Raw genomic sequence first — 13,997 nt, 5'->3', positions numbered from 1 at the left:
CATCTACAGGGGGGTTTGGGGGGTGGGGCAGGTCCTGCAACCTTGTTTGAAGCAGGGCGGGCGGCGCCGAGAAACAGGGGCTGCGGAGTCGGGCCGGCGCCGGAGTGGACGCTGCAGCCAAGCAGTCATCCTCCTGTCCGAATCGGTCACACTGCGTTCCGCGGTCCGCCGCGGGTTTGGCTGCTAAAGTTATGCAGCCCCGTGGGGAGCGGCCTGCTGGCAGGACGCAGAGTCCAGAGCACAGCAGCCCGGGGCCCGGGCCTGAGGCGCCCCCGCCGCCCCAGCCTCCTGCGTGAGTGGGGTGGAGGGTTGGAGGGAGGGATGGCAACCAGCAAGCAGTGGTGCAGGGTCCCTTTGGTGCTCCGGCTGTACTTGGACAGATCTGCAGAATGGGGCCGAAGGGGCTGCACCCAGGGCCGGGTGAGGTGAGTGGGACCCGGGGATTCACTTCAGAGGGATAGCGTTGGCCAACTACTCTCCAGCGCCTACTGCGCTCACAATGAGTGCTGAGGACAGCTGCTCTCTGGGAAATCCCTCTTCTCCCGAGGCACTAGAAGAGGAGCATGGAGCCCTGGGAGAGGTAGTGAGCAGAGGAAGGGGGCAAGCCCCAGTTGGGAGCAGGCTTAGGTTTAGGAAAGAATCTGCACTGGCTCTAGGGAGGTTCCTTGACAGGAGCGAGAACCTGAGCTCTGGAAAGTGTCAATGAGTGACAGGATGGCCCTTGAAGGGCTATTGGCCCTGGGTGACTGAACTGCTCAGGATAGACTGCAGCTGCCTTGGCTGTGCCCAGGGTTCTTAAGGGTGGATGAGTGGTTCCCTACTATAAACACTGACCTAGCTCTGCGGCCTGCAGCCCTGAGGCAGAGCGAGCTCGTCCCAGGCAGGCCCGGCCTGCTGCCCCCATGGAAGGTGCAATGCAACTGCTGAGCAGAGAGGGTCACAGTGTTGCACACAACTCGAAGCGGCACTACCATGACGCTTTTGTGGCTATGAGCCGCATGCGGCAGCGTGGCCTCCTGTGTGACATCGTCCTGCATGTGGCAGCCAAGGAGATCCGTGCTCATAAGGTGGTGTTGGCCTCCTGCAGCCCCTACTTCCACGCTATGTTCACAAGCAAGTACCACATACCTCAGTCTGGGCAGCCTTAGGGGGCTCTCTGTACATCTCCCAGGGCAGGCTGCCTGACCCACTGTCCTCACAGATGAGATGAGTGAGAGCCGACAGACACATGTGACGCTGCATGACATTGACCCGCAGGCCTTAGACCAACTGGTGCAGTTTGCATACACAGCTGAGATCGTGGTGGGCGAGGGCAACGTTCAGGTGAGGCATGCCATTCCCACACCCATACGCCTCTGGGGTCTCTAGCCCTAGATCTGTGTAGCCTGGCCTCCCCATGCCTCTCCTCAATCTCCAGTTACTCTGTGCTCCTCTGGCCCCCTCCTGCCTCACCCATCTTCGTGTCCCAGACTCTACTCCCAGCTGCCAGCCTCCTACAGTTGAATGGTGTCCGAGATGCCTGCTGCAAGTTCCTCCTGAGCCAGCTTGACCCTTCCAACTGCCTGGGTATCCGAGGATTTGCAGACACACATTCATGCAGTGACCTGCTCAAGGCAGCACACAGGTATGTGCTGCAGCACTTCGTGGATGTGGCCAAGACTGAGGAGTTCATGCTGTTGCCACTGAAGCAGGTAACCACTGAAGCAGGTAACATGCCAGTTTGGGCCCAGCCCATACCCTACATTGCCCCAGCCCAGATCCTAGCAGCCAGTGTTCTGAAATCCTCATTCTCAAGTTTCTGGTGCAAGTTTCACCCTATGTTCCATTCCCTGCCCATCTCCCCAACCTTTCCACATCTTCTGACTCCACCCAATCATTTGCTTTAGATTCCTGTCTTTACCACCCTCCAGGACCATGATTCCCTGGTCCCTGATTCCATGTACCTAAGGCTACTCAGAGCCTAGGACACCCCTCTCTCCTCTATCCATCACCACCATTACTGGAACCAAAAATCTGTGCATGACTCTGCTTGGTCTTTTGCTCTAAGAACATTAAGTATGTGTGTTTGCACATGCCCTCTATCTGATACTCTCAGACACCTTCATGGTTTTCTGGGCCCTCCCCTACCCAGATGTCAGGTATGAGGACCTCTCACCCCCAGGTACTGGAATTGGTCTCTAGTGATAGCCTGAACGTGCCCTCAGAGGAAGATGTCTATCGTGCAGTCCTGAGCTGGGTCAAACATGATGTAGACACTCGGAGGCAGCATGTACCAAGGGTGAGGCCAGGTCCTGGAGCTCCCATGGTATCTTGGAGGGAATGCAGGGGGCTAAGATGTAATCATACTTCTTGGAGTCCTTAGCATCTTCCATTCAGGAACATTTTGGGGTGATATAGGTGCCTGTCTCAAGAACTAATCATACCAAAAAAAAAAAAAGAACTAATCATACAAGTGCTATAGGCACCTGAGTGGGTCTTAGCCCTGGGACAAGTATCCCCTAGGGTCTTGTCTTACCTGGCACCTCCTGCCCTAGCTGATGAAGTGTGTACGGCTGCCTCTGCTGAGCCGAGACTTCCTATTGGGCCACGTCGATGCTGAAAGCCTTGTGAGGCATCATCCTGACTGCAAGGATCTGCTCATTGAGGCTCTTAAGTTCCACCTGCTGCCTGAGCAGAGGGGTGTTCTGGGTACTAGCCGCACAAGACCCCGTCGCTGTGAGGGTGCTGGTCCTGTGCTCTTTGCTGTTGGTATGCCGAACCCCTTCTCCTTCCCATTCTTGCCCTAGGCCATCTACCCAAACTCAGAATACAAAGTCCATTACACTTATGACCTGTGTATTTCAAAGACGCTATTGTATGGGGTCTACCAGGATGACCCAGTCCCCATCTCTTCCCACCCCTGGAGCCTTCATGTCTTTGCACTTGGGTTGCACTGGAGGCTCCTGCCCTTCCTTTCTGAACCCCTATACTTACTTTGTCACCCACCTCCCAGGTGGTGGGAGCCTGTTTGCCATCCATGGAGACTGTGAAGCGTATGACACTCGAACTGACCGCTGGCACGTGGTGGCCTCCATGTCCACACGTCGGGCCCGTGTAGGAGTTGCTGCTATTGGGAACCGACTGTATGCTGTGGGCGGGTAAGCATAGGAGCTGGACATGGGTCAAGGGTTTGTCATATGCCTGCGAGGCCATCCTTGATCAGTAATGGACTCTTCTAGCTATGATGGAACCTCAGACCTGGCAACGGTGGAGTCCTATGACCCTGTGACAAATACCTGGCAGCCCGAGGTGTCCATGGGCACAAGGCGAAGCTGCCTGGGTGTAGCTGCCCTGCATGGGCTTCTGTATGCAGCCGGCGGCTATGATGGGGCTTCCTGCCTCAACAGGTAGTAGTTTGGGTTAGGGCCCCAGTGGCCTTGCAGGGTTGGCTCAGCAGCAGCATATGAGGCTGGCTTTACTGTGAAGTCACATCTGGCCAAGAGAATGAGGTCCTGCCTAATCCAGGATACCAGGTCCCCAAGGCCTATTCACCTCAGGCCACAGCATCAGTGGGGCCTTGGTACCATTCTGCTCCTTTTTCTCTCTGGGTCCCTCCCTCCAGTTCAAGCAGCCAGTAGCCTGTGCCCACCCAGTACACCTTGCTATCTATTTATAGTCTGTGATGCCTAGCACAGGATTTCAACCACAGCCTTGCCTTGGGTTGGGGGGGCAGGTCCTGGGAAAGGGTCACTTGACTGTTGTAAATGAACATCAGTATCATTCTGGTGCCCACAGTGCTGAACGATATGACCCACTGACAGGAACATGGACATCTATTGCTGCCATGAGCACCCGGAGGCGATATGTGCGTGTGGCCACACTTGGTGGGTGACAGGACCTGCTTCCTGTGGTACCTGCTTTCATGCCTACCCACTTTCCACCTACTCCAAAGCCCCTACACCCTGTAGGAGCTCTGTGGGTCTATTGCCTTCCCACAGATGGGAACCTGTACGCCGTGGGTGGTTATGACAGCTCATCACACCTGGCCACCGTGGAGAAGTACGAGCCCCAGGTGCATAACGCACCCCTATCACAATTTCCTCCTCTCAAATGCTGGGTGGAGTGGGGGCATAATCCCATCTTTTGGCCGCCTGTGCTATCCAAGGGGTCTGCTTTCTATATCCCACCCCTGACCCCCAGATACCCAGCCAAGTGTAGAGTGTATGTTGTGGCAGGGGTGGGTGCTTTGTTGGGTCTGCCTTCCAGCCTGTTCCCTTGTCTCTACAGGTGAATTCATGGACTCCCGTGGCCTCTATGCTGAGCCGACGCAGCTCAGCAGGAGTAGCAGTGCTGGAGGGTGCCCTGTATGTGGCAGGGGGCAACGATGGCACAAGCTGCCTCAACTCAGTGGAGAGATATAGCACCAAGGCTGGTGCCTGGGAGAGTGTGGCACCCATGAATATCCGCAGGTGTATAAGGCCAGGGGTGGGTGGTGAGTGGTTCTGCCACTACATCTGGTTTACTCCAGGAGCCTTGCTCCAGGGGTTATATACACAGCACCTCAGCAGTGCAGCAGGTCCTTGGGTTCCTCCTGGGCACCTGGGGCTCCTTTCCTAGCCCTGTCCCTGTGGTTCTTCCTCCTGTGCCCCACTCATTTGACTTGTCTCTTGACTTGCCCCTTGGGCTTACTCTTGCCTACCCAACCCCCAGGAGCACACATGACCTGGTGGCCATGGACGGCTGGCTCTACGCTGTGGGGGGCAATGATGGCAGCTCCAGCCTCAACTCCATAGAGAAGTACAACCCAAGGACCAACAAGTGGGTGGCAGCATCCTGCATGTTCACGAGACGCAGCAGTGTGGGTGTGGCAGTGCTGGAGCTGCTCAACTTCCCACCACCTTCCTCACCCACGCTGTCTGTGTCCTCTACCAGCCTCTGACACATGTCAGATTGCACAGAGGCCCTGCAGCCTCCCACATGCCTTAAACCCTATGGGGTGACCCTTTCACCTCTGTCTCTTCCACCAAGTGTTAGGGCAGATCACATACCCCACCAGGGATTTCTTGTTCTTTCTGTCTTGGTCTCTGTATTCATTTGTCTTGGTTCATTTATTTGTGTGCTGTTTGTTTACTCACTTATTTATTGATTCACTATTTATTGATGGATGAGAAGTGCTGCAGCTACCAGTTCACACATTTACTCTCAAGTGTCAGCTCTCCTGCATGTAGGGGACCAAAGAGCCCTTCAGAGTGTCCTCTTGCCTGGCTCCCTTCATGGAGCATCAGGGAATGCTGGGGGTAGACACCCACTGAAGGAGGATGAACAACACAGCTGGGCTTTGCAAACAGTAGGGGGCAGAGCAACTGTAACCACAGGAGAAGAGGCAAGGGCGTACTAAGAAGATGCAGCCCCTAGCCAGCGCTTTGCACATAGCACTTATCTGTCTCTAACAGGCACTGTTCCCGAAGGGAACAAAGCACATTCTTTCCTATGTCTTGTGGATACATTTCTGAATCTTCTATGGAGCTGGGCACACAACATGCACTTAGATCCTACACAGCAATATGAGCCAACTTGAACAATAAACATGTTTCTTGGGCTCCATGGGCCTGAGGCTGAATGTACATCTCCGGCCCCTTTTGTACCCTCTGCTTGTGGGCCTACAGCTCACCTTTGACTCCTGTCTGGACAACAGTGTGCAGCCAGACTCAGATGCTACATTAATGCCTGGGGCTTCAAAATAGCACTTTTGTATCCAAATGGAACAGAGACTGGTGTATCTGTTGACCAACAGAGACTGGCTGTTACCCTAGTCCTGAGGCTCCTGTGGTCTGGGGCTATGGAGTGCATGAGAAAGATAGGCCCCCTATTTTATCATTACTATCTTAGGAACCTGGGAGGCATCTGGCATCTTCCTGCTGACTTGGGTCTGGGTGGAGGTTAGCCCCCCGCAGGAGAGAAGCTGGGAGAAGGTTCTGGCCTCCCTTTATATGGTGTTGCACTTCTTGAGTCACTGACAGTGAGCACACTCCCCCTACAGTCATCAGTGACTCAGACCAGCTGGGATTCATGTGGAAACAGGATGTGTGTGCCCTGGCAGGGGAGGGGCAAATGGGAGGAAGGATCCCTATGCTCATAGAATTCCATCATCCAAGCACTTACAGTCTGAACACAGGTTGACAGAGTGTATACAGACCAGGTCCTACAGACTGCTGAAGTTAGGGTCCTGGTTCAATCAGGAAATGTCTGCCCTACCCTAATCTGCCTGTCTAGGGCCTAGAAAACCTGGGCCCTCACTGGAAGGTTTCCCTCAGAAAGGGGCCAATCCCGGCCCAGAGAGAAGACTCCTCCAGCCCCAGGGTAGGGGCAGGACGTCTTATGGCCACGCCCACTGGCGGGAGGTGGTAGCAGACGGGCCAAGGACCCAGACCTGTCGATCTACCCAGCCCAAGCTAGCAGCTGCCATCCATGGGGAACAGCCACTGCGTGCCTCAGACCCCCAGGAGGCTACGGGCCTCCTTTTCCAGAAAGCCCTCGCTCAAGGGAAACAGGTGAGGGGTGTGGCCTGGCCTCAAGGGAACAGGGTCTCCCTGGACCTGCTACCTGTGCCAGGCCTTGAGCCTCCGGTTTCCCTTGTTCCCAGAGAGGACAGCGCCAGGAAGCTGGCTGGCCTGTTTGGCACCGAGGCTAGGCCTGATGGGGACACCGCAGCTAACAAGATCTTCCACTACATCCCTGGGACGGTGAGCGGAGGGGTGTGTCTGGCTGGAGTGGTGTGGCACTGGGCCTAGAGTCTGAGTACAATTTTGTGCTTCTCTTGTATGATTGTGTATGCCACAGTGTGAGTGATAATGTGGGAATGGCATCTTCCAGCAGCTCAGGGTCATCCCTGGCCAGCTTGAAGGGATTCAAATACAAAACAAGATGAGGAAGTTGACACTGCCCCTCCCTGGGGAGCTCACCAAAAGTCTAGGCTGAGAGTGAAACCAAGACCAGCCTGCCCGGTCTGTTACACATCCAAGGAGACAGTGGCCACCCTCAACTTCCACTACCCCAACAACTGTGTGTGTGTGTGTGTGTTGGGGGGGGGGGAGCTCCTGGCAAATAGCATACTGAAGGCCTCAGTCCCCACGTGTTACCCACTCTCAGCTGTTTCTGGTTATCTGCAGCCCACAGCTACCATGTTGCCATATAGGCAGGCGCCCAATCCCCACTCAGCAAGAAGTTAGCTACAGAGTCCCTATAGACCTATTGTCATGAGATATCAGAGGGCTAACCATTCTGTGGGTCTAATGGCTAGCTGAGACAAAAGATACCTTTCCCCTCCCCTTTTCCTAACTCTCTGGCAATACTTGGGAGGAGCCTGGGCTGCAGGTCTGACAGGAACACCTCCTACTGTGCTGTTCTTGGAGAACCACACCCACCCCAGTAGACCAGGCTCTGTTATATGTGCAGCCTCTACCAGGGCTGGGGTAAAGCTCCCATCCTGTATTCTTGGGTGCTGCAGCTGATATAAACTCCCAAAGTATATATTTCTCACAGCCTCCTAGGAAGCTAGGAAAAATTGTATCATAGCCTCTCCTGGTCTCTGAGGTCCCAGGGCTCTCTGCAGGTAGATATCACTTTCAGAAACCTTGCTGCCTCAAAGAGGTAGAGAGATGGAGCCTGAAGTGACCAAGGGTAGCATCCCTCCCTGTGGCCACATCTCAGACCCTGACTCCCTCTAGTCAGGCCCAGGACATAATTCTGGGAGAGAGTCCCAAAGTTCTTGGGTAGTTGACCCTAGCCAGAACTGAAAAGGGCAAAACATGATTCTTAGGAAGTGGACTAAGGGGGAGGGATCCAGGCCAGGCATGGAACCAGTCCTTCTGTGCACTGTATCTAGGCTATGGACTCTAGGTAGATTCTGCACCTGAGCTAGAACTGACCCTGCCACAGCTCCAAGCTAAGCACTCATGGGAACAGAACTCCAAGGCTGTTTGGGCACCAGGACCAGCTTCATAGCCCTTCCTGTTCATGGCCTATTTTTCACTGTCATACAACATCAGTTTCCACAGTGGATGTAGGTGCAGGAGGCCCCACCCAGAGTCAGTAAGGATGGAAGTTGTTTGTATCTATTCACATTCCTAGGCCTGCACTAGAAGTAGTTCAACTTTGCCAGTGCACAGCAGCCCTTGCAGGTGGTCCTGGGCAGCTCCCAAAGGAAACATAATCCCTCTCCTAAGCCTGTGTCTCATAGCTTACTCCAGGCTATCATTACACATTCCTACCTGATCTCTAATATGATATAGAGGACTCTTCCAAGACTGGCTAAGAATTGTGTAGATGTTGAGTCTACCTCTCCCCTTGTATCCCAGGTCATGTCCTAGGCTATGTGGAATCAGCAGTAAACAAAATACACTACGACTCCTGTTCTCACCTTCTTCCTTCCATTCCTATGTCAAAGTCAAGACATACAAGAGAAGATAAAATAAGCCAGACTAAATGAAATCCAAGGCTGAAATTTAGGGCATCCAGAAAGAAGGTAAAATCTGAGCAAAGCCCTGAAGGGGGTGAAATGAGGAGTTAAGGTTGAGTGGTCACAGCAGAGAATTACACATGCAAAGGTCAGACACGTATGTGCCTTATATAATGGAAAAAGGGAGGAGAGGACTGGGCCCCAAGTTCAGTCATAATAATTCCTCAGGCTACTGCTAATGCTTTACCTTCTACTGTAAGATAGGTACTGTGTACATTGTAAGCTGGGGCATCAGCATAGACTCACAAAAGCTGACTAGTTTCTCTTTCCAAGTTCACAGACAACATGTTGGTAACTCAATTTGGGCAGTGTTGGGAATATTTACACCAAAGAAATTAGCAAATATTACAAGCTAGAACTCTGGTTTGTTTGTTTCTCACAGAACCAGGTAAGAAACCAATGCCAGCTGCCACTGGACACTTGAGAAGGCTTTGAGCATTATCTCACCCTCATAATATACCTCAGAACTCTTTGACAAATCTGGGATGTTGAATGACCAAAGCCAAGTTGCATAGCATAGGAGGTAATGAAGATAAGGATTGAACCCACTATGTACCAACCTCAGTCTGCACCACAGAGCAGATAGCTCTGACTGTGAGGAGTCATATGTATATGTATGGTGTATACATATTCCACTTTTCATGTGAAGAGGCTTAGGTGTGTGTGAGGTATGCATGTATATGTATGTTCTTGATGAATGTATTCTGTGACCGTGCATGGACAGATCAGAACTGTATGCAGCAACTATGTGTATATTGCCTGGGGATCTGGCCCTATCTGGTCCCTCTCCTGAGCCCTGCTCCTCCAGGACATCCCAGGCCCAGAAAATCAGCCAGAAAATCTGGAACAGCCATTTCTGAGTGTATTCAAAAAGGGGTGGCGGAGGACACCTGTGAGGAACCTAGGAAAAGTTGTGCACTATTCCAAGGTCCAGCTGCGGTTCCAGAACAGCCAGGTAGGAGCCACAACAGGTTAGGGAATACTTGGGGACCAATATCCGTGCTATTCCGGGGCTGTTCCCCCAGCCTCTGAGACTAGTGGCCCTGCTCTCTCCTAGGACATCAGTGACTGCTATCTAGAGCTGTTCCCCTCCCACCTGTACTTCCAAGCCCATGGTTCTGAAGGACTTACATTCCAAGTGAGTGGTATAGACAGAGGGAGGGAGGGACTCTGTTCCCTAGGAGTCCCTGCAGCTCTTCCTATACTTTCCTCTGGCAGGGGCTGCTACCACTGACAGAATTGAGCATCTGCACAATTGATGGATCCAGAGAGCATGGCTTTCAGATTACAGGTGTGTGGAGAGTGCTGGCCTGGCCACCACTGGACCAGAACCCCTGGACCTGGCCTTGGAGGTCTACTTTGAGCCCTTGGAGAGGAGACTTTCCTGTGGGTTTCTGGGAGCTCTAAGCTTTTCCCCTAGCCCACTTGACTCTTCTGCCCCCAGGCCCACTGCCTGCCCCGCTCCTTGTTCTCTGCCACAGTGAAGCTGAGCTCAGTCACTGGATTTACCACCTGGAGAAGCAAATGGCTCTCTTGGGGGGTCTGCAACGCTGCCACTCAGCGCCCCCACAGGTCAGTAGCAGGAACCTGCAAGCCTTTCCCCTATCCAGACTATCTGGCCTGACTTTGACCTACTCCTTCCTCCTCTCCAGGGTCCCCTGGGGAACGAACTCCCCTGGACACGGCTATGGAGAGCATCCAGGTGGGAATCCATGGGCAGTGCAATCTGTGCCTCAAGGGTCAAGCTGCAACATCTGCCCTCTCAGGTGGGTGGGAAAAGATGTGAAGTGCAATGAGATAGGGAAGGATACAGGAGCAGGTAAGGCTGGACTCTAGGTGCCCAACCCCACTCTATCCTTTAACCCCTTACAGGAGCAGTGGGACCGGATTCTGGTACTATACCCAGCATCTCTGGCCATCTTCTCTGAGGAACCAGATGGGCTCAGCTTTAAGGTTGGCCTTCTCCACACATACCTGTCCTGGAAGGTGTCCTTTGTGGGGTGGGAGTGGAGACTCAGAAACCTGTATTTCAGGGCTTGTTGGGACAGAGCACAGGGCTCCACCCATCTGGCCCCACTGCCCCGGTCAATCTGGTCTCTGCTCTGGCATAGAAGAGGAGTCTCCACCCTCTACAACTCCTCTCATCCTGGAGGGACATCACTAACCCTGGAGTGGGTGGAATGGAATAGGCTACTTCTTGGAATCCCTGGTGCATGCTTCCCCTTGTCTCTGAGCACCTTCCATGCATCATGTCTCTGTGTGGGGGGGAACCAGAGCATGATACTGGTGTGTACTCACAGTCACTTAAAAATATACCAAGGGAGCTTCCCTGACAAGGACTAATCCCTATAAGCATCTGTCTACAACTGGCATTGGCTAGAGAAAAACCAACAGGAAGTAAAGTGGAGATGTCCCAGAACAAAACTGCCTAGCCTTTCCCAGAGTGTCATCCTCAGTGCTAGGGTGGCCTAAGTTTCCAGCCCAGCTCTGGATGGCAGGGCCAGGAACAGGCTGAGATGACACAGATAAATACCTAGTCCTCACTCTACAGGGGGAGCTTCCACTAAGTGCCATTCACATCAACCTAGAAGAGAAGGAAAAGGAGATCCGCTCTTTTCTCATCGAAGGTAGGGTCCTACCCAGAATCTACCCACTGTTTGATTGGGCTTCTACTAAGGGTTAGTATGGTGGATGCTCCAACTCTTTGCTGGGGTCTCTGTGGGGTAAGGAATGTACCTGTCCTGCCAGACCTTAGTTTACATGTCTGTGTGCTAGGCTGCCTCATCAACACCATCCGTGTGGTATGTGCCAGTTATGAGGATTACAGTCAATGGCTGCTGTGCCTCCGGACTGTCTCTCATAGAGATGGGGCCCACCTGCTGCCTGGCCCAGAGAATTTCCCAGGACTACATGGACCCACACAGGTGAGGGGTCAGTGAGGTCCCTATAACTCAGGTGGTACAAACTAGGGAGCAAAATGGTAGGTCCAAGCAGGGATAGATAAGGAGACAGGTCTAGCCACTTACCTTACCTTTGCTGCTTAGGTTGTGGGTAGAGGCCGAGGCTCACTCTCTTCCAATGGACGAACTAGCTGGAAATTAGAGTGTCCAGTGCTCCCCACCAGCCAATCCCTCCCTGAATCCTCAGTGCCAAGCACTATAGGCTTCCCTGCCCAGCCTGTACCTGTAAGTACCTAAAGGAATGACATGGGATGGGGGTAAGGAAACACAGGACTTCTGTCTTCTGGGGAGACTAGGACCCACTGCCCACAGTAACCCTGGACCATAGTTTGCCAGGGAGGGAACTTGAACTGAAGGGACCTTCATACAGCCTCATAGAAGAGTGTGTGGGAAAGAAGCCCTGGAGATCTTTCTGGGTGGTTTTTGGTGTCCACAGAACCAGACCAACTCTAACTGTGCCAGCACTGGCCAAAAGAAGATAGAAGTGAGGCACAGTGGCAGTAGCCAGTCTCCCAGGGGCAAAGCTCGAAGGGAAGTATCTGGCTCAGCTGTCCCACTGCCCCTGCACCTGGACCTGACCAAGGTGAGCCCACCACATACTCTGACCCTAGGCCACTATCTGCTTCTACTTTCTTGCTTGTCTAGATGGAACACACAGAGACCTCATTTTCTGAGCACAGAAGGTTCTTGTTGCATCTAACTAAGGGAACCTATGTATCTCCTTCTTCTTGTAGATGAGTGCACTCGACCTAGACAGTGGCCCAGAGGCTCAGGACCACTCTTTGGATATTCCACACTCCCCACTCTATGCTGATCCCTACACACCACCAGCTACATCCCATCGCAAGATTACAGATCTCCAAGGCCCAGATGAGGTCAGTGTCCTACTAGGTGGATATGCTACAGTGAGATTAGGAGATGTCAGAAGCCTGAAAACTATGAAGGGAGGGTGCTTCTGGGCAAGGGATTTCTAGGCTTCATAGTGGTCCCAGACCAGGGCTTCAGGTAACCCACATTTTCCCAGCAGTTCCTCTGTGCGATGCAGACATCACCCGGACCTGAGCTGTCAAGCCCGTTCCCTTCAGTCTCCGTGTCTGTGCCTGTCTCTGACTCCAGCTCTGGAATCTCCAGCTCCCCTAGGCCTCTGGGTTCCCACTTGCTGTCCAAGAAAGGTGCCCTGCAGTCCAGAGCTTCCCAGAGACACCGGGGTTCCATCAAAAACAGAGGGCCACGGCCTTCAGACTTCCCTCAGCTTGTAAGTCACATCCTCCATTCTGGTGTGGAGGCTTCAGGATCAGGGGGTGTTGGGTATAGGGGTCTAGGACTCCAAGGAGAAAAGCAAAAAATGTGGCAAGGAGAAACCAAGGATAGAGACAGTTCAGTAGGACAGGAAGCTGGAAGGTGAAGAGAAGAAAGTGGCAAGAGACTGGCAGATCAAGGAGACTGACCTGTGCTGGCTTTAAGACTTGTGTTTTGGGGCTTCCAGGTCACCCCTACCAGAGAAAGTACACCCAGTTCCCTGCCACCTCCCCCAGGTGAGTGAGGGTCTCCTCTCCTTCAGGGAAGGGGTGCTATTTCCTAAAGGCTGATGTTTGACTTGTCTATGACATCCCTACTAGATGAGGAGGCTCCTATCTGGAACAAGATTTCCTCTCCCTCCCACCAGAAGTGGACACAGCTCAGGAAGACTCCAGTGGATATGGGACTCATCCAGTGGATCTAATGGGCCCCAGGTGGGCTGCTTCTCAGAAACACAACCAACCAGTATCAACCTGGATAAGAGTATGCAGCCATACCAGTCCTGTGACCTACATTAAATCCACCAGGGCTAACTAACCCCAGCCAGTTAAGGGTGTCTCTAAAATTCTAAGGAACACCTCTCATCAGGCTCCAGTTCCTCAGCTTTAGCAACTAGAGCAACTAAGAGGAAGAAACTCTTCCTAGGAACAAACCAGTGAGGGATATCCGTGAGATCCTGGATATCCCCAGGGGTTATGCTTCTAGGGAAGAAAGAATGAAAGTGCCAGATCAGGTATTTACTTAGAAGTGGGAAACAGCATGAATATGAAATACAGAGCACTGAAAAAAAAGTCAGGTCATCAAACTCAGCATGTGAAGACAGGACATAAGGGTCAGAGGTCAGTAGGTTGAGAACTATCACAAGAAACAGAGGAGTATGGGAAGATCCAGTACTGTTGGGTGCATAGGGTAAGTCTGTTCAGAAAGACTAACACCATAAACAAGAAAGAGATTTTATTGGTGCTGTGTCCCTGTGTTCCCCTCTGAGCAGCCAGAGTACCCCACCATCCTGAGGACCTTCATATGCTGTCTTCACTGTGCCACCTCAGTCCCTTCACCTACCTTCCCACTCACAACTTCTTTCAGCCTTGGCTTCACTCAAGCTCCCTATAGTATCAGAAGACAATCCTTCCATAGATGCTATCAAATTCTATGTATATCCTGTCCAGGGCTCTTGGAGAAGATCCAGCCCTGCCCCACAGATCCCATATTGCAGGGGCCTCAGAAGCCATTCCCAGAGA

The 13,997-nt window shown here is 52.8% G+C and overlaps 2 protein-coding genes across 6 annotated transcripts; both read left to right on the top strand.

The window, feature by feature from the left end:
* Positions 1 to 74: 74 nt before the first annotated feature.
* Positions 75 to 5,599, top strand: Klhl17 (kelch like family member 17). 2 transcript variants are annotated; one of them, XM_036179408.1, is made up of 12 exons: positions 75 to 292; positions 854 to 1,113; positions 1,202 to 1,323; positions 1,470 to 1,691; positions 2,162 to 2,278; positions 2,535 to 2,748; positions 2,993 to 3,137; positions 3,219 to 3,386; positions 3,775 to 3,863; positions 3,978 to 4,051; positions 4,267 to 4,448; positions 4,690 to 5,599. In XM_036179408.1, exons 1-12 carry the CDS (start codon positions 192 to 194, stop codon positions 4,916 to 4,918), a joined length of 1,923 nt encoding a protein of 640 aa, XP_036035301.1. In that variant the 5' UTR covers positions 75 to 191; the 3' UTR covers positions 4,919 to 5,599. The 2 variants fall into 2 exon arrangements, with proteins under 2 accessions (XP_036035301.1, XP_036035300.1); XM_036179407.1 differs by having other exon boundaries at positions 2,132 to 2,278.
* A 75-nt stretch (positions 5,600 to 5,674) lies between these two features.
* Plekhn1 (pleckstrin homology domain containing N1) lies at positions 5,675 to 13,713 on the top strand. Of its 4 annotated transcripts, XM_036179409.1 has the most exons (17): positions 5,675 to 6,530; positions 6,623 to 6,722; positions 8,880 to 8,885; positions 9,306 to 9,452; positions 9,555 to 9,635; positions 9,716 to 9,788; positions 9,942 to 10,069; positions 10,150 to 10,263; positions 10,370 to 10,450; positions 11,049 to 11,124; positions 11,273 to 11,421; positions 11,542 to 11,682; positions 11,894 to 12,040; positions 12,192 to 12,332; positions 12,482 to 12,712; positions 12,944 to 12,992; positions 13,077 to 13,713. In XM_036179409.1, the coding sequence occupies exons 1-17, from the start codon at positions 6,448 to 6,450 to the stop codon at positions 13,178 to 13,180; spliced, it is 1,851 nt and encodes a 616-aa protein (XP_036035302.1). In that variant the 5' UTR covers positions 5,675 to 6,447; the 3' UTR covers positions 13,181 to 13,713. The 4 variants fall into 4 exon arrangements, with proteins under 4 accessions (XP_036035302.1, XP_036035304.1, XP_036035303.1 ...); XM_036179411.1 differs by lacking the exon at positions 8,880 to 8,885 and having other exon boundaries at positions 12,485 to 12,712; XM_036179410.1 differs by lacking the exon at positions 8,880 to 8,885.
* Positions 13,714 to 13,997: the final 284 nt, after the last annotated feature.

This window comes from Onychomys torridus, chromosome 2 (assembly GCF_903995425.1).
Source record: "Onychomys torridus chromosome 2, mOncTor1.1, whole genome shotgun sequence".
In the NCBI taxonomy this organism is placed as follows: Eukaryota; Metazoa; Chordata; class Mammalia; order Rodentia; family Cricetidae; genus Onychomys; species Onychomys torridus.
This window is presented reverse-complemented; position numbering and strand designations above follow the sequence as displayed.